Here is a 21,172-nt window from a genome sequence, read left to right on the forward strand (position 1 = left end):
CACCTCTTGGCCTTATCTTAGGCTAACACTTTATGTTAGTTTACTGTGGTACCGCTGGGTTGTTACACACTTCACTACACGTAAAGCACGCAGGTACACACACATACACACCGGACACTGATGCGCTCAGTACAAGCACATACACAGATACAATGAACATTTCAATATTCTTACCCATTTTCGATTGATTCGGTGAACTTTCATAATTACATAACAAATACAGAATCGATGTGTGTCGATTTCATGAGGTTTGTTTCTACTCTGTTCCCTCGTGTACGTACTTTTTGTTTTACTTTAGCGGAAATTTTAAACAAGGAATTCATGTTTTTATCATGGCAAACACGTTTCAGAATTCGGGTTCATATGGAGTTTTGAGTTTGTTTTGATGCGTAGAATAAAACATGTGCCCAGCGCATTGATTCGCAGGAACTGTTTTTTTTTTCTTAGGATAACTTTGAAATACAAAATTAATGACTGTGATAAAAAAAAAGGAAAGATCAACACATGAGCTCGAGTTAGAACCATATGATTCGACTTATTAAAACCGGATGTCGGATATGAACACATGTTTTACTTTCTTCATCTGGTCATGGTCTTGAGATGTCAAGCTGACCTGAGTTTAGAACAGCTCGACCTTCGTTGTCGCTCTAGTCGGACGAGGTGCTAGAGCCCACCCCCCACCCCCCAAGCCTGGCAGTGGCGGCGAACTGATGCCACCATGGTCATGGGGACCTTACGTGACCTGCAGCTGGCCCTCCAGGAGAAGATTGAGGAGCTGCGACAACGGGACGAATTGATTGACGAGTTGGAGACAGAGCTGGACGAGAAGGAGAGCCTGATTCAGGTAGCGGATCACATTGACAGTGTTGTGTTTCCTTTCGGGATTTAGAGCATCCTTTGGGGTAGCAGATGAGATTTACATCATATCGTCTCCTATCGGGATTTAGAGCAATCCTTGGGGGTAGCTGATGAAATTTACAATATGTTGTCTTCTATCGGGATTTAGAGCATCCCTTGGGGTAGCTGATGAGATTTACATCATTGTGTTTTCTTTCTGAATTTAGATGATAACTCTACTTTATCGTCTTCTTTCGGGATTTAGTTATTAAGATTTACAAAATGTAAAACTTTCTGGGACTTAGAGCATCCCTTGAATATAGGGATTTCTTGTGAGATTTAAAAATGATTAAAATTCCTATGTAAAGTAGGGTCGACTGATGGCGTCAAACTGATTATTCATTTCTTTAAAGTTGGGGATTATGGGAAGACATTAATTTCCCCATGTTTGTTTTTTAAAAGGATTGGGGGAAAAAAAGAACTCTGCAGTTTTTCTAATAGATTACCTCCCATTCATAGATCTAGCTCTAAAAATATTCCCGTTGGTGAATTTGAACTATGAAATAATGTTCAATTTAAAAAAGGAATTAGGTAGCTTGAAAGATTTAGTTTCTTATAAATGTAAGAACTAATTGTCACCATCACTTTTCACTATTTTAACAAATTTTAATAATTTTTTTTTCAATACATCTAGAAGTAAACCCTTTAATTTATTTGGATTGCCACTCTTTTAAAAAACACATTTAATTCAAACAATGACAATAAATCATAATTACAGTTAAATAATAACTAACATCACGCTAGTGGGAGTGGTATACGTAGATCTTATTTGTTATTGTTTTTATAATCCTAGTGTAATGTTGTCTTACGCCTATATAGTTCAGCTAAGTCATGTGACCTGAAGACGTTTCCATTAAATTTCCTCCTCTTCCTTCCCCCCCCCCATCCCCCCATGTAACCCCGACTCTAGAGGTTACAAAGGGAATTGGACAAGTATAGGTCAGTGCTTCCTTCAGCCGCTGCCAACAGTCCACTCTTTCATCGTAAGGGTCTCCATGCTGGCCTCGGAGTACCCAATAACCCTGGGCTCAGGCCCCAAGCGTCCTTGGCTAATGGCGGTTTGCCCAGAGCCGGAGCGTGCTCGGACCTGGCCGGCTCCATCTTACGAGAGGAAAGGACTAAGCGCGTGGCGATTTCAGCCGAGCCGACCACCTTCAACAGCCAGCATTTAATGAGTTACAGAAGCCAGGTGTACCCTAAAACATACGCGTAAGTACTACGTCGTTGTTGTTGTATGTATTAGACAGGGGCGTATATTAGAACAGCGATATGCATGGGTGGGGAGGAAGGCCTCTTTAATTCTATAACAGGGCCGACCTTTGGCTAAATAATATATCACTATCTTTGATTTGGAAACACAAATAATACGCTGAAAAAATGGTGAGTTATGACATGTATTAATGTGCATGTCTAGACATTAACGACTTAAGCTAGATCTATTTTCATCTTGAATGTCACTTTTAGTGAAAATAAATAAATCCATATGTATTGTGTACATATTGTTTTTTTAAATAACGTTTTTCTAGTTGGTTTTTACGATACATACACTATATATGCACGTACTTCTATATAGGTCTATTTGTAAGGTTTCCTGCACCATTGGTTGTCCTGAGACTTTGTACAGCATGATGTAGACTCTCACAAATTCCTTCAAAAGAGAGATAATTACGACCTAAACGTTTTATGAATGGTTATTATCATCTTGAATAAAAGCGAGTTGGTCAAACGTGTCCCCCCCCCAGTTAAAAAATAGCGACATTTTCCAGTGTTTATCTCAATATGCAAAAACCACAATATTTGGTTCGATTTCGCAATTATTTTTACTTGATACGAAAAAGTAAATTTGAAACTTCTTAGCGACTAGTCCAACAGAAATCCAATCGCTTTCTTCCAAGGAAACTGAAATCTTTCATTTGTTCTTCATTTGCATGTCAAGTGTAATCAATTAGGCCTACATTGTCCTGGAGCTAAAGCCAGAAGTTATGTTTTAAACTGCTTTAACTAAAACAACAACTAAATCAAGTCTTTTAAAACGTCCTATCTTTCTTGCCTACTAAACTACTGGAAGGAATCAAACAAGCTTCCAATGATATTTCCCTACACCTGCATCAGTGAAGCTCTTCTGTTTGGGGGTAAACTTTGAAGTGGTATTGTCTTTCCTGCTTGATGTACTTTTACATTGTAGGACTTCTTGGGGTTCAAAATGTTCTTCCACATCTTGGAAGTCACCCGCCTAGAACTGCTTTGAATACAGTTTGATACCTTTTTCCACTTTCAGTTGAACACCGCTTGGTGAAGATGAACATTTGTTTTGCATGCTTTCAATATTAAGTGATATGATTTTTCCCCATCTTATATTTACTTTTTATTTTACTTTTTACTATTTATTTAATGTCCTACAAACTTGACGTGTTGAACCAGAGCGTGACATGGATAAGGATCAGAGGTCAATTCAAATGACTGCCGCAGTGAGGATGATAGATTGCTAGACGAGCAGCATTTTTAATAGACCTCGGCGCGTTCTTCGGCTTGTGCTGAGCCGCCTATTAGCAAGGAGAGAGAGAGAGAGAGAGAGAGAGAGAGAAAGAGAGAGAGAGAGAGAGAGAGAAAACTAGAGAGTGGGGAAAAAAGGGAGCTAGATATAACAGGATTGCTCAGGACTCGAATAAGACATTTAAATAATTGTCTAATGGATAAGACGGCTTCATCAAATGACATCGCTGCTCTAACGACCCTCACAAGTGAAAACACCGCCCTGGTGTGTATGTGTGCGTGTGCGTGCTCACAAACATCGGCGTGAATGCGATGGCCTGAGATGACCTAATTAATGAGACTAATGAGCCAACTCACAGGCTCGTGCAGAGTCCAGGGATTCCAGACACAAGCTCATTGGGAGTTTATATTTGTCTCTGCTCTGGCTTAATTTACTTAACTCCAAGAGGTCATACTGCAAGGCGTGTGGGTAGCAGAGTGTGAGGGGCTAACGGGTAAATGTGAGTGCGTGTGGTTCGAAGAGTGGTTCTATGAGTGTGGGTGTTTGTCATATAGCATGCGATTACCAGATGAAAAGGAGGCTGTATGACTTTATTTTAAAACAACATGTGAGCGACATACATGCAGGACTTTATTTTAAAACAACATGTGAGCGACATACACGCAGGACTTTATTTTAAAACAACATGTGAGCGACATACATGCAGGACTTTATTTTAAAACAACATGTGAGCGACATACATGCAGGACTTTATTTTAAAACAACATGTGAGCGACATACATGCAGATCTATTTTCATCTTGAATGTCGTAATCAACTTCATTTTTGTATACAGGCAGAGGTAAAAATTTCGTTGGAAATAAATGAGCGTTCATTATGTCCTCGTGACCTTTGTATAATCTGTATGTGTGTCAAAATCTGAACAAGATTGCAGTATTCTACATGACTACGGAGACCCAACTGTGACGTACAGACTCTAACATTGTTACCAACTAAGAGCTAGTTTTGCATTCACACCAGTTTGCATTACCAAACATGAGACCATCATTATCATTTACAAACTAAGAAAAAAAATAGGAGCTTTGTCGACCATTCCAAATATTCTAGAAACATGCTTTTTAATCTTATTCCTACAAAATGATTTACACATATATACATATTTAATTAAACTAAACAAAAGGTCACGCTTTCGACCAAAAGTAACAATGCTATCCTAGCTCGCTGTACCTCTATTTGCAGAATTGAATTTATGTAACGGCAATGTAAGTAACAAGAAAAAGGTTTTAAAAAGATTTTTATGCACGAGCATAAAATAAGCATACTTCATTTTAAAAGCAAAATAATATACCGAGCAAAATTAGTCGTTTCGGCGCTTTTTAGCAGACAGACAATACTAAGACAGAAGCAGCTTATCCCAACAATAAACTACAACTGTTAAAACAAGGGGCAGACGTTGCGACTGGCTAGATTACAAAACAGTCCCATACAAATAAATAGTTACGGAATAAGTCAAGACACTAATCCATTCTGGAAGACATTATTATTTACATTTCAAAGCCTCGACCTATCAATATTATATTTGCAAGACACCACTCACTGATCAAATCAGATCTCTTAAACTGTCTTACGGATTTCTTTTTCTCGAAGTCAACTAGTTTTTAATATGCCTTGCATCATTTCCGCTTCCTTTTAAACTCGTAATAGGATCAAAAGATAGATCTAAAGTCTATTATTTCCCACTCTCTCTTGTGTTATTTCATTTTATTTACTAGAATTCACGGGCCAAAAGCCCAGCTGTGTGTGAAGCGGCGGCTGTTCCAAATGAAGTCAAATACAGGGTAACAAAACAAAAGGGGTTTCAGAGAAAGTGAGAGAGAGAGAAGGAAAGAGAGCGGGCAGTTTCATTTCATTCTAACACATACAATAAGTCACGGGCTAAAAAAAGAAAGGAAGAAAGGGATGTTCAGCCTACATAAAGCCTGGGAACATATCAACAGGCGTGGCTGATGTGTACTGCTAGTACTTAAATCACTTTATAGAACAGTTCAGTACCTTAGGTGAAAAGGATCACTTTTGCTTCCATCTCCCAGCCAGAAACGCTTCTATTCGAATTACCCCAAACTACCTGACAACGCCGCTGTCGTTCAGTTTACCTCAGCTTGAGTACAGACGTCAATTATCTCACTTTTTGTTGTTGGTATGTGAGTGATTTCTAGAACAATCCAAAGATTTCAAATGTGAGGAAGTCTTGTGTTGTCGAAGACAGCAAAATCAAAACTTCGTTGTCAGTAGTCACGGCAACCAATCAAATGACGTAATGGCACGCGACCGAAAAATGGATGATAATATCAGGGCAATGTTTATTTGTCCAGGGTGTATGTTCGTTTCTTTGTCCAGGGTGTATGTTCGTTTATTTGTGTTTGTTTGCTGCCCTGACATCTATAAGAATTTTTTTAATGACAATTTTATCTCTTAGTTAATCTTCTAATTGCTTTATCGAGCCGTGTCGCTTTTGAACTGGCATCTCCAGGCTCTTCCAGACTTACCCAATGGGAGCAATTGTTTTGCGAATAATTATTAGCATAAAAGTAATGCGATGACGTCATCGAAATTGAATGTTCACGGGGATAGATTACAAAGGTTAGTGGCGACAAAATATGGCTCATGGGTAAAAAACAAACTGGAAAAAATAAACGAAACGAATGCGAAACAAATCCAACAACAAAGGCTTTGTTTGTATTCCTTGGTTCTCCTTAGCTCTGTGTTCCACTTTTGTTTTAACTTGAGAGTTTGTTTTCCCTCAATGCACTCACATTAAAATTCTTCCAGAGTGATTCACTCACACAAGTGAATCAACTTGATTCATGTCGGTACGTTAAAACCTTCCCATTTTTTCAATAGCGAATCCCAAAGATGATCCTGTGTTGTTGATGTTTGTTTTATTTATTGCAGGAGGAGGAGGCTGAGAGGTTGAACCTTTATCACATAGCTACACATTTAAGCTGGGTCTGTGTTAGAGTCAACTAGCTACACATTTAAGCTGGGTCTGTGTTAGAGTCAACTAGCTACACATTTAAGCTGGGTCTGTGTTAGAGTCAACTAGCTACACATTTAAGCTGGGTCTGTGTTAGAGTCAACTAGCTACACATTTAAGCTGGGTCTGTGTTAGAGTCAACTAGCTACACATTTAAGCTGGGTCTGTGTTAGAGTCAACTAGCTACACATTTAAGCTGTGTCTGTGTTAGAGTCAACTAGCTACACATTTAAGCTGGGTCTGTGTTAGAGTCAACTAGCTACACATTTAAGCTGTGTCTGTGTTAGAGTCAACTAGCTACACATTTAAGCTGGGTCTGTGTTAGAGTCAACTAGCTACACATTTAAGCTGGGTCTGTGTTAGAGTCAACTAGCTACACATTTAAGCTGGGTCTGTGTTAGAGTTAACTAGCTACACATTTAAGCTGGGTCTGTGTTAGAGTCAACTAGCTACACATTTAAGCTGGGTCTGTGTTAGAGTCAACTAGCTACACATTTAAGCTGGGTCTGTGTTAGAGTCAACTAGCTACACATTTAAGCTGGGTCTGTGTTAGAGTCAACTAGCTACACATTTAAGCTGGTGTGACAAGTCGGATTAAGATTTGGCCGTTTTGGGTGTCTAGGGGATTTTTATGGTTTGAGAATCCTTACTTGCACATATAAACTACAAGCACAGCGTTATAATGCAGGCAACAAATACTATATTTAGATGTAAACTTATGTACAGTTTATTATACAAAATAAGATAATGAAGGGTGAAATGCTGTACAGTTGCTAGTATGGGATCTAGCGTATTTACATATATAGGACTATCATCATCAGATATTAGAACCAAATGGTCTGAGTGTCATTAGGCTGGTTGCTTAGCTTTTGGTCCGGTGCTGCACTGGTGAGACTGGTGTGGCTGATACTGATGCTGTCTGCTGGTGGGCTGGCGTAGTGGATCCAGGCTCCGTGTGCAGTCCAACTTGTATGGTTGCAGAGCTAAGCTGCGTCTACCAATCAGTTAAGCCAGTGACGAGTCTGTGGCTAGCGTTGTTACTTGGACTCTTGAAGGATGAGTAGGTCTGATGTCTACAGATCTGGTGCCAGCAAATCTGCTATCAGCTTTAGGTTGCTAAGATTTCAGGCGGATGTAGCCTATAGATAAAAGCTGCAACGATATGATGTATGCGTCGGTTTAGCCATAATGATAACACTGGGAGGTAGATGCCTTTCCGTGAAGGACATCTTCAGACTGGTGTATAGAAACCATAAGCTAGTTTCATATTTATCAAAGGGACCTAACAAATGAATATAGTGTCCCATCAAGGGAGATAACAATAATAATGGGGACTCCCATAAAGGGAAATAACAAACAGTAACAAGTGATATATGATAAGTAATATAAGTGACGCTCACCAATCACGGTGAATAGCAAGTACATACATCACTAAGATCAATGAGATGAAAGGGGAAGGGGAGATCAACGTCTGATACTCGCCCATGTTCCCACATAAGTAAACATAGAGCATAAGTAGATACATACTCAGTAATAAGACATGTTTACAGAAATGCTTTGATAACTCCCTGCCAAGGAATTAATCAATGATAATATAATAGAAGCTCGTGCCGAGCGCTAATATATCAGAGTTAAATTAATAATAGTTAAAGAGCTAAATACATCTGGTAAGAATTGTTAATAAACTCTAGTCCAGCTGGTTTGAACATTAAGCCACAAAAGTCATGATATAAAATATAAGTATATAGTAATCTACTTACATCATCCATGATAAGAATGCACAAATATATACACAAATAATGTAGTAATAAATGCACAAATATATATATACATTACTAAGTAAAATGGTTCTCAAGCACTTTACTAAGTTACATACCACCAATCCAAAGTGAAATAAGGGAATGAAAATAGTCTAGAGCTCAAGCAAGAGTTAGATGTGCTCCCTGTGGGCTCTCCAGCGTGAATGAGGTCGGACGATGAAGTTTGTACATATACACGTGGATAGAAAGGGGGGGGGGGTGAGTGGCGGGATATAGGTGCAAAGGTGGTCTAGACTATTTGACGTCTTTGACAAAGGAGGTCCACGCTTGACCGTGACGAGAGTTTCCGGGAGATAGACATTGCGCGAAGGCGCGAGTTGAAAGTCCAGGAAATCAGCCCAGGTGGTCAGGTGAATTATAAAGGGGAGATTATCGGAGCTCGGCCAAAATCAAGGGAGATTATACCTTGATAATGGCTAGTGCTAGACGAACAGCATTGCCCGAGGCGTTAAGTTGAATGGGTACTTTGAAGTGACCAGCCGCTCCCGGAAAAGGGGGGGGGGTCAACGGATGTTTGCCACGATAGATGGAGGGAGGGTAATCTTGTCAAGAGTCTAGTGTGACACGTGTCAAGGTGGGGATAGTAAAATGTGACATCGATGCCAAAGGGGTGGGGTTGGATTGGAGGGGTGGTGGCTGTGTTTTTAGCGCTTGATTGGCTAAATTAATAAAATTGATGATTAATAGCGAGTAAATAAATTAATTAAATGCTTAGACCTGAGTGATACCTCGAGTGAGCTAAAACGGTTCGTCACAGCTGGGTATGTGTTAGAGTCAACTAACTACACATTTAAGCTGGGTATGTGTTAGAGTCAACTAGCTACACATTTAAGCTGGGTATGTGTTAGAGTCAACTAGCTACACATTTAAGCTGGGTCTGTGTTAGCTCTAGTGTTGACTATCCAACACAGATTGTGTTTGATGCTCTGGCAACACATTAATAGGACCGTTTATAGATTTTTGGGAGCCTTAGGCAAGAAGCTCTAATTGGGCCTTTAGCAGGGGAGGATATTATGTGTCATAGTTTAAATATGTTCCAGAACGCCATTTCGGGTTGGGACCCTCTCCTATAACTTCCTCTCCTATAACTTCCTCTCCTTGATTCTGACTGACTTCGTACTTTTACTCCACTAAGTACACACTTTAAAAATCTGGCTGACAGTTTTGGTATATCTGCAACCCGTGTGCATTCTTACTTCTCAGACGTATGGACCTGCAAAGAAGAAAACCACTGCAGCGGTTTCCTATAGGCCAGTTGGGGCTTATACCTAAAAAAAAAAGAAATTAACTACTAGACGGAAAAAAAGAACAATGTAACTGTGTGCATTCATTAGATCTAGTCTTTGGTCGTTTCACAAACTGAGGTCAAAATAAAAACGCATTCATACTAGAAATCTAATTCCTTGACCAAACACAGACTTCACATTCCTTGACCAAACACAGACTTCACATTCCTTGACCAAACACAGACTTCACATTCCTTGACCAAACACAGACTTCACATTCCTTGACCAAACACAGACTTCACATTCCTTGACCAAACACAGACTTTGAAAAACTTTTAAAAGTCGATAAAATCATTTATAAAAGTAACCACAAGTGAGAGTCCTTCATTCGTGAAATATACGAAATATTTAATCTACCATTCACAGTTTGGCGTTGCCTACTCATAAATATATTATAATAAGAAGCTGCAGTGTGCCTTCTGGGAAATGTCCTATTATCATACTTGGAACTAAACACACAAATATTAAGACATCTAAATTTTGTTTTATTTGTATAGTATATTTATCCACACTTCAAAATGGCCTGCCCCACCAAAACATAAACCTACACACCATTGCGTGCACTCCACTAAACAAATAGAGTGCCCTATATACTGAAGAAAAAAAATAAGTTTAGTTTTCATGCTTGGAAAACAAAATGACGAGTCCTGTACATCGCCAATGTTTGACGTCCATTGAGTTGTGACCAGGAGTCAGATCACATTGATTTATTGAATAAGTCAGCCCTATTCACTGAAATGTGAATGCATTAGGGGATTATTGATGCATTTGGTGATTATTGATTGTAGCAGCCCCAAGAGCTCTAATATCTAGATGATATCTAATTGGTTGAACTAGTTGACTTGAAAGTAAAGCGAGCGTACACTTATGACGTCCTACGCTATTAAAAAAAAAAGTGTAAGATCAGCTATTAAAATTATATGTCCGTCCAACCTGCGCTATCCCTCTAAAATATTGCCTCTATTCCCTTGCAATGAAACAAAGAGTGATATAGAGAGTGTAAGACAACTCATGTATCGAATCCTGGGACTAAAAGTCATTTATCTTGATCGTTTTGTTTCGTGATACGCTAACAAGTTCCACAGTTTGAAACTATTGCTACCAAGCTCATGTTGAAATATAAGAATAACATGTTTTATTAATGATGCAGATTTTTCACTATACTAATTATAAGATAAGCCATCTATCAAATGTGTGGAATGGCTACATTTGAAAAAGAATATATAAACAGTCATAAAAAAGATCCGCTTGACTTCCTGGCCAAATAGTGGTCAATAAAAGCTTGTCTCTGTTATAGAAAGTCCAGGAGTTGGTTATTGACGCCCTCGCGAACAATTATAGTATTTAAACAAGTGAATTCAACATCCTGAGAACTTGTATGTGTTTACATGGGAACATTTGTTGTCAACTGGTTATGAAGTCTACATAGATTACTCTGATACGCTTCATAGTAACGTCTAATTAAATGGTTTAGCATGGAAGAATTACATCTTCAGATTCTCTCCTAACCAGACACATGATTTCCTCTTATAAGTACTGGCACAGACACTCGCGATGAAATTTAGGCTCAATATTAATCTCACAATAGTAGTGTACATTTGATACCGTACACACGTACTAATGACGAGAATACTACAGAGATTTAGTGGCGTGAAAATGAGAAGACTCTTAAGACACGAGTAAGATTTATAGACAACTAGACACTTCACTCTTTGGGTGCATGGAGACATTTAGTTCAACTTTACTTTCAGCGTGTATGTAAGGGTTTGCTATGAATGCTACATAATGTTCAGACCAATAATAATTTAGTATCAGTCAACAAATATTATTTACAGCAGCAACGACATCAAATTAAGTAGAAAATAGAATGGAAAAAGCCATGTCCAATATTTTCCTGGATAGTTTCAAATGTCTGTCGTAAGAACAGATCTGAAAGAAATACTTGAGATCTCTACTTCATAACATTTCAGTTCTGTCAAGCATGTTGTATTAGCAATAGACAACTTTGTGATGTAATCACAAAATTCACATTTAAAAACAAAAAAAAAAAAACATAAAAAAAACCACACTTTAAAAAAACAAAGCTTATACCAAGTGTAATTGTATCAATTAGTTTGGATCAGTTATGTAACTATAGTTGTAGTAGATCTAGACTCTAGACCTGTAACAATACATTGGTGCGATGAGAAATATTTGTACCAATTGTTTTTGTTTAGCGCTATTTCATGCTTTTAGCTTTCTCAATACGCTATGATCCTATCACGTGACTGGACCAGTTGGGAAAATGGGGCGGGGGAAGAAAGGGTATCAGGGTGGAGGTTTACCGTCATTGGTTTTTAAAAGCTTTTACACAAAAAAAAGGGGGGGGGGAGGGAACGACCTAAATTCCAACTCGTGGCTCACGAGGCCAACATGCTAATCTCTCTGCTAGTGAGGTACTTATGAATTATTTCCCTTGTTCGAGATACCGTACAAAATAATTAATTACAAATAGTTAATTAACTATTTTTTTTTAAAAATTGATTCTTGTGTTGTCAGGTAAAAGAAATAATAGTGCAAATTGTCAGCTTGATCCGAGATTGGATGTGGTAGAACTAACGTGTACAAGCTTGTTACTAGACAGACGGAGTGAGTTGATAGAAGCTTTGGACACCAAATGTATTTAGTCTTCTCTCAAGTGTCATCTAAGGACGATGGCATCCCTTTTAAAAACAACAATCTTATGGAGAGGCTATACACTATCTGAACTTTAAAGCTTATACAATCTTATGGAGAGGCTATACACTATCTGAACTTTAAAGCTTATACAATCTTATGGAGAGGCTATACACTATCTGAACTTTAAAGCTTATACAATCTTATGGAGAGGCTATACACTATCTGAACTTTAAAGCTTATACAATCTTATGGAGAGGCTATACACTATCTGAACTTTAAAGCTTATAAAATCTTATGGTGAGGCTATACACTATCTGAACTTTAAAGCTTATACAATCTTATGGAGAGGCTATACACTATCTGAACTTTAAAGCTTATAAAATCTTATGGAGATGCTATACACTATCTGAACTTTAAAGCTTATACAATCTTATGGAGAGGCTATACACTATCTGAACTTTAAAGCTTATAAAATCTTATGGAGAGGCTATACACTATCTGAACTTTAAAGCTTATACAATCTTATGGAGAGGCTATACACTATCTGAACTTTAAAGCTTATAAAATCTTATGGGGAGGCTATACACTATCTGAACTTTAAAGCTTATACAATCTTATGGAGAGGCTATACACTATCTGAACTTTAAAGCTTATAAAATCTTATGGAGAGGCTATACACTATCTGAACTTTAAAGCTTATACAATCTTATGGAGAGGCTATTCACTATCTGAACTTTAAAGCTTATAAAATCTTATGGAGAGGCTATACACTATTTGAACTTTAAAGCTTATAAAATCTTATGGAGAGGCTATACACTATCTGAACTTTAAAGCTTATAAAATCTTATGGAGAGGCTATACACTATCTGAACTTTAAAGCTTATAAAATCTTATGGAGAGGCTATACACTATTTGAACTTTAAAGCTTATAAAATCTTATGGAGAGGCTATACACTATTTGAACTTTAAAGCTTATACAATCTTATGGAGAGGCTATACACTATCTGAACTTTAAAGCTTATAAAATCTTATATTAAGTGACATTGCTTCAATTATTATTTTAAAACTTACTTTCATAAAAAAGCTTACCAACTCACTTCATATATTTCTCCCACTTCCCATTTTCGGATCAATTTGAAACTTAGCACAATTATTCATTGCCCCTAACCAAACAAGAATCAGTCAAAAAACCCACTTAAATAATTAATTACTGGTAATTGATTAATTTACTTTGATATAGAGAAAGGGAAAAAAATCTTACAGTATTTTTCCCTTATCTAAGATTTGTTTATTTCTAAATTATTTGTTATATTTTACTTTTTTTTCTTTTTAAAATATATAATTATATATTATGCCGGTGTGGTGCCTTTGTATACTTACTTTTCAAAGGTTTGAAATTGTAACATTAAACTTTAGATTGGCCAATTCGTTAGTTAATAAGATTGTATGTTTACATAATTTTTTTATGGCACTCATGAAAAGCTAAAGACATTTAACTGAAGTCTTAATCCATGTGAACTTACCAGTTGTCTCCCCTGGTTGAAACAGATTGAAGACATTCAACGTGAAATGTTTACAGCGAGGCCCCATCTAATGTGGCATGTGAACAATTGCTTTTATTGGAGACATAGGCGGAGACTTGGTGGAGGAGTAATTGAGGTTGGCACAGAGAGAGCGAGACAGACAGACAGACAGACAGACAAATGTAAAGAGAAAGAAGTTTAACAAAATAAAGAGTAAACTTGTCTAGAACACTTTAGTCTATGAAGACATGCTTTCAAAATGACCTTTACGGAAACGAGAAGTACAAAAAAAACAAAAAAACAATTTGAGTCTACTATTCAGAGTATTTAAAACAAGCAAAATATAAAAATCCTTTAATAAACAACAACGTTTATCAAAGGGAAAGAATTCCGCACTTACAACTATATTTCAATAATGTAGAATTTATTTCCGCTATTAGAGATCCCATTCAAAATACTTAATTACCAATACAATTGACTAATTGGTTAATTTTTAAATTAATGCATGTTTTCTTAGGTACAAGTAATGACTGTATAAAGTTTCAACTTAATCCGAGAATGGATGTGAGAGAAAGAACGTGTTCAATTATCTAAAGGGGTGAGACGTTACATATGTAGCCGTATCTGAGAATACTTAAGGATTAATTTCCCTTGCTGGTATCAAATGTAATTAATTGAGTTATTGGTTAATTTTTATTGATTAATATATTGTCTATGCCAATGAATAATAGTGCAAAGTTTCAACTTGATGCGAGAATGGGTGTGGGAGAAATAACGTTTTACCAGACAGACAGAGTGAGTTGATAGAAGCTTTGTACAACGAAAAAAACACATTCTATGACTGCACAGTTTTTAGAACTGATTCCCATAGATAAACATACTGAGAGATAGACATAGATAGATAGGTAGATAGATACAGTGTTTGTTTTTTGTGACGGTACGCCGTCACCTTTTTCAAAGTGGGTAAAAGTTTTTGACTTTTCTTGTATTTTAACGTTTATTATTAACTAGACATATATAACCCGCGGCCTGCGGTTCTTAATTTGCGTATCACTGTCGATATAGTCACTGAGAGTGTTTTGGAAACAATTAAACGAAATAATAATGCTATTAGAAAGCGAATGCGGTAATTTAAAAAATAATATGAATGGCGCTATCAAAATAGCCAATCAACCTAAATCCTTTTTTTTTTAAATAACAATAATTGCTTGTAGGTCTACATATGTTTAGATCTAGAGTCTAGATACTATTAAAATAGATGTAGACTTACTAATATAGATATAGATCATGTGAAACATAACTAATAGGACTAATTGATGATTTTTCAAAAGGTTTAGATAATAGTGAACAAATAGATGCTATCTTACTAGATTTTTCCAAAGCTTTTGTCAAAGTTCAGCACCATAGTTTGCTTAAAAAATTAAAATATTTTGGCATTAGTGGTCCATTGCATCAGTGGATTAGAGATTTTCTGATAGGGAGAGAACAAACTGTAATAATAAATGGCTCTAAATCAACACCAATAACATTAAACTCAGGTGTAACTCAAGGAAAAGTCTTAGGTCCACTAATATTTTTAATTTACATAAATGATTTCCCAAATTGCATTAGTTCAGGAACAAAAGTAATTATTCGCAGACGATTGCAATAAAAACAACACAAGATACAGAAAATTTACAAAGAGAATTAGATGAATTACAGAAATGGGAATCAAATTGGAGCATGTCCTTCCACTCAAAAAAATGTCAGTTGTTAAGAGTAACAAAAAAACTAAAACAAATTAATTCCACTTATCTTATTCATAGTAAACCAGTAGCACAGACTAAAAACGCAAAATACCTAGGTGTTATAATAAATGAAAAACTGTTATGGAATCGTCATATTGATGAAGCTATCAAAAAATCAAACAAAGCATTAGGATTTATTAAAAGAGATTTCTATAAATCTAATAAGAACACAAAACTAAAATGTTATTTAACCTTGGTTAGGCCAATAATAAAATATGCATCCTCCGTTTGGGACCCCTCAACTCAAGAAAACATTAAGAGACTGAAACAGACACAAAATAGAGCAGTGAGATTCATAACAAACGAATATTCACATTTGACTAGAGTAATACCTTTAGTAAAATCACTAATTTTAGAAAGATAAAGGCACATTCCTCATCCCATATGCTAGGACAAATTCGTGCAAATACTTCTTCTTCCCTATTGCTATTAGAGCATGGAATGGGTTGCCTGAGCTAGCCAGGAAAACCAGTGACTTGGCAGAATTTAAGTCATTGGTTAGTTAATATGTATGACTGAATGCATAACGCGAAGGACGTAATCATCTTCTTTTTTGAAGTAACTTGTGTATTATATAAGATAAGATAAGAAGATAAATGCATGTTAACATGGAAGCTATAGCGAACGAATGTATGAAAAATGCTTTAGAAACACTAAATTTGAGGGCTAAATTTTTATTAAAATATGAAATGAATGAACTTTATTTTGCATGTTAATGTGTTAAAAGTATAAAGTAGATCATTTCTCTTTGAATTAGATCTAGAATTAGAGTTAGATCTAGACTGTCTAGATTAAGATGTCGGCTTCGATAGATGAATCCTATACTCTTTAGCGAGCAATTATTGTAAATATATTTATATATATATATATATATAAATTTTATTTCGAAAACGGCTCTAACGATTTTCTTTAAAATTGCAAGGTACGTGCATATTAATGAGAAAAAAATTCTCAACTCATTGGCCACATCGGGAAAACTCGAGGTCGTCCGTTATATCGGTTTGAAAATAAATGGAGGGATGTGTAAAAGCAGGCCATATTCCTTCACGGGCTGTAGCACCACTGGGAGGGATGTGTACAAGCAGGCCATATTCCTTCACGGGCTGTAGCACCACTGGGAGGGATGTGTACAAGCAGGCCATATTCCTTCACGGGCTGTAGCACCACTGGGAGGGATGTGTACAAGCAGGCCATATTCCTTCACGGGCTGTAGCACCACTGGGAGGGATGTGTAAAAGCAGGCCATATTCCTTCACGGGCTGTAGCACCACTGGGATGGATGTGTAAAAGCAGGCCATATTCCTTCACGGGCTGTAGCACCACTGGGAGGGATGTGTAAAAGCAGGCCATATTCCTTCACGGGCTGTAGCACCACTGGGATGGATGTGTACAAGCAGGCCATATTCCTTCACGGGCTGTAGCACCACTGGGATGGATGTGTACAAGCAGGCCATATTCCTTCACGGGCTGTAGCACCACTGGGAGGGATGGATGGCAAAAGCCGGTATGAACTTCGTATAGTCCAACAGTCAGGCTGGGCAGGGCACGTATCCCGTATGGGTAACGAGCATATTGTTTGGCGTAACAGAGGTGTCCCATGGAAACGTTTCTTTAGAAAACTAATGCAATGATTTAAGTCTATTAAGAAAAAATGCGCCATTTTACTTTGTCACAAAGTGCCTGTTTTACCCTATAACGTAGAAATTTGCGTCACTTGATGTTTCGTACTAAAGACATAATGAATATACTAATTCCATAATTAAATGTCTGAACGTAACCATCTGAGAAGTAACACTGCAAAGACTTTCTTCTAAGCCAATAATAGTAGGTCTACAATAGTTTTACTCAAAAGATGTATTGTAAAACTATAAGACGGACGTGAGCTGTGGTTTGTCTAGAACAGGGATGGGCAAATTACGGCCCGCGGGCCACATGCGGCCCGCCGGAGTGTTTTATGCGGCCCGTCGACACCTACAGAAGTCAGGTGTGCCCACAGTATATACCTATAAAAAATGCAAATATATTAAAAATAATATAAATATAAATTATTGAAACTGTCATAATAAAAAGTTTCAAGCAAACGAAGACTATGCTTATTGGCTATACATCAATACACGCAATTTAAGACACAAATATCTGATCAGTTTTATTCAATGCTATGAAGAACTGTGTTGAATGTTGGGTATGCTTGGAACAAGATGGCAAGGGTGACAACTGGTGGAGCTCGATCTTCGACTGAGTAAAATGGTGTTGTTTTTTTTAATACCCCAACCATAAACTTTAAACAGGAAAGTTTGCACAAAGCTGTATAAACTTTCAACTTCATAAGTTATAGATTCAGGTTCATCAAAGATAATATAGTTATGGTGTATTAACCACAGGTAGTTTCGATTAATAACAATAATCCAATATATCCGCTATCTTAGCATGGGTAAGGTAAATGAGAACTCCTTAAAATCTCAAGGAAGAAATTGTTCTGCTACTTGAAGGACATTGACTGTGACTTTGATACCAACATTTTTAAAGAAGAGTGGAAGACAGATTTCATGTTTCATAATTGCCATTGTAATGAGTTTTTTGCATATGAAATGTAAATGGTTGTTAAATCTTTTCAAACAAGGCCTTCCCATTTCAACAAGCAAGCGAAAGAAAACAGGTTTTGTCATTTTCCTTTGCTGAAAGGTGAAAATATTTATAGCGAAATGATTAAAAGTACAACACTTATTTAGATTCCTTAATTTTGCAATTTATGAAAACAAATTTTAAGACGTCAAGAACCGGTTTTCAATATCATTAGCTCTCCATTTAGCGCAGAAGCTGATTTAGCTCCAGAGAACATAACTCCGAGCAAAGAGAATTTCCAGTCAGTACTTCCACTGGAGTCTTATGAGTACCAGAATATGTATGTCTGCTGCTGTTCACACACTTTGGGTACACATACATCTGTTCTTCTTCTTTGTTCTCATTTTACATGTTGAAGGGTTCAGATCAGTAATCCTATATCTAAGATGAACCGCGCAATGTTTTCCAGATAAGGCAGTTCTCCGAATAGTTTTGGTTCTATAGGAGGGCTTTGGGGCTAGAGTCCTATTCGGATCTCTGATTTAGTATGCACCATTGAAGGATATGGTCAGCATTCTCTGGTGATGCTAAAAAAGGGCATGTTTCGCTCGTCCCGACATTTAACTTTCAGAACATATATTGTCTCATCCAGTGAACAAGCAATTTTCTTTTTTTCTGGGGGGGGGGGGGGGGGGGGACTAAACAAGTATAAGTACTGGTCGATTTTGACTGACTGTAATTTGACAGCAGTCATAGGGGTAACAACTAGTAAGCTAGTTCCACAGTTCCGGAACATTATGCACGAGTGTAAAAAGTAAAATACTGCACATTAAGTACAACTGTATATTAGTGGGGTTATTGTAATATAAAACAAGATTACAAAGAGAGTTTGTGTTACACAAACTCAGAGGCGGCCCCCGTCGAAGTCGGATCCCTGTCGGATCTGCATATTCGCAAATAATATTCAAGAGGTGATTTAATTTTGATATAAAATGTTTTACACGTTTCGGATGTTCCTTCAGAGTTGAAGATAATTACTTCCTAGTCCAAACCTCCCGCAGGACGACGGGGGATGGGAGCGGGCAGGTTTTGAACCCTGGGCCATCCATAAATCTGAACGACAGTCCAGCGCGCAAACCGCACGACCAGGCAGCCATCCGATGGTCAAAAGTAATAATGTTTCAAAGATTCATTTGCCGTAAATTTAAATTTAAATTTAATAAAAAAAAAGTAGATTAGTTTTAGTATATTAAAACATTACAATATTGATCAAAACGTTTGGAAATGAAAATCTACACTTTTTTTTTACACTTTAAGTTTAGAAATTGAAATTCTACATCTTAATCTAGTCTATTTTAGTCTAAACTAGATCTAGAAATTCTAGATCTAGACTCTAAAATAATTTTAATTAGAATATAAATCCAGATCTAGATATACTGTAATAAAAATCTAGATCTAGTTTAAAAAATCTAGATTAGATCTAAATCAAGATATCATTCCTTTTTTAAACGCGAGTCACATAACGAGGCTTAATAAACATTACTATACCGAGTTCTTTTTTCATTTCATTTGAAGAATTAATTCCATATAACGTCAGAGGGGAAAAAAAACACTACGTCACACGGCCTAGCTAGAATAAAAATCGCCTTCATCTATAAGAGCCATTTATCGAGTGTTCATAGACTTTGGTGCACCGAGTGCGTTCTTTAAGCATTTCATTTAAAGAATTCATTCCATATGACGTCAAAGGAAAAAAAACACTACGTCACACGGCCTAGCTAGAATAAAAATCGCTTCATCATTACGAGCCTTTTATCGAGTGTTCATAGACATTGGTGCACCGAGTGCGTTCTTTTAGCATTTCATTTAAAGAATTCATTCCATATGACGTCAAAGGAAAAAAAAACACTACGTCACAAGGCCTAGCTAGACTAAAAATCACCTTTATCAACACGAGCCATTTCTCGAGTGTTCATAGACGATAGTCGATTTTATAGACACGGTGCACCGAGTGCGTTCTTTTAGCATTTCATTTAAAGAATTCATTCCATGTGACGTCAAAGGAAAAAAAAACACTACGTCACACGGCTTAGTTAGACTAAAATATGTTTTCATTAATACAAGCAATTTTTTCGAGGGTTAATAGACATTGGTGCACCGAGTGCGTTCTTTTAACATTACATTTAAAGAGTCCATTCATATGACGTCAAAGAAAAAAAATTCCATTACCTCACAATAGGCTAGTACCGGTACCATAAAAAAAAATGTCTTTATTTACACGAGATATTTAACGAGGGTTCATAGACATTGGTGCACTGAGTTCTAATAGATATTATTTAAAAAGGATCAAAGCCACATTGTTTTTGCGTTTTGTCTGTCAGTCGGTCTGTCCGTTATCTTGATATAAAAAAACAACTAAAAGTTATTAAAAATTGATTAACCTTTATTTTACGTTTCAAAACATCGCAATAATTTTTAGGTATGAACACAATTGAAAAGTTTATATAATAGATTGTTCCTGATGTTTGTATAAATAGTAAAAGAAAAAGAGAATTTCAGATAAATGTAATACCGTTAATTAATTTTTTTGGATGGTCTCGTATAAAAATTAGATGTACTACAGCCACGTGGAGAGATTTTCATACCTTACTTTGGTGTTTGGATTCTGTTTTCCTTAAAAATCGGAACATAATATTAACGATAATTATATTTTTTAATGTTTTAGGTAGAAAGTTAAATGTACTGTAAGAGAGTAGTGAGTTAAAATATTTTTCATAAAAATCCGTAAAAACATTATTTCGTAAATGAGAAGATTATTTGTTTATTAATTAGAAGAGGGAGTTCAAACAATTATTTGGCGTTAGTAGATTTTTAAATAAATTCGGAAATTTCTGGCGACGATTTGTAAGAAACAAAATCCGGAACTTTCTTTATCGATTACAAAACTTCTATGTTATGTTTTACAAGAAAATTAAATGTCTAAAAAGTAATTTTCAGTAATCAATTCTAGTAAATTACTTTTTTTAAAAGCCTTATGCGATTTCAAACAATCATTAGGCATAATTCATGTTTTATAAAACAATATCCGGAACATTTTTACAATTAATGAAAT

General features: G+C 36.5%; 1 protein-coding gene across 6 annotated transcripts in view; it reads left to right on the plus strand.

Annotated features, from left to right (window-relative positions):
- LOC106065352 (cGMP-dependent protein kinase 1-like) overlaps nucleotides 1-21,172 on the plus strand; it is a 206,452-nt gene that overhangs the window by 102,706 nt on the left and 82,574 nt on the right. For 2 of the 6 annotated variants that reach the window (XM_056019960.1, XM_056019961.1), the window contains exons 2-3: nucleotides 448-844; nucleotides 1,808-2,106. The exons of the other annotated variants lie outside the window; for them this stretch is intronic. In XM_056019960.1, the coding sequence (XP_055875935.1) occupies nucleotides 719-844; nucleotides 1,808-2,106 (425 nt within the window). In that variant the 5' untranslated portion in view covers nucleotides 448-718. The remainder of the gene's footprint in view (nucleotides 1-447; nucleotides 845-1,807; nucleotides 2,107-21,172) is intronic. 6 annotated transcript variants of the gene reach the window in all.

Source organism: Biomphalaria glabrata, chromosome 2 (assembly GCF_947242115.1).
Source record: "Biomphalaria glabrata chromosome 2, xgBioGlab47.1, whole genome shotgun sequence".
NCBI classification, from domain to species: Eukaryota; Metazoa; Mollusca; class Gastropoda; family Planorbidae; genus Biomphalaria; species Biomphalaria glabrata.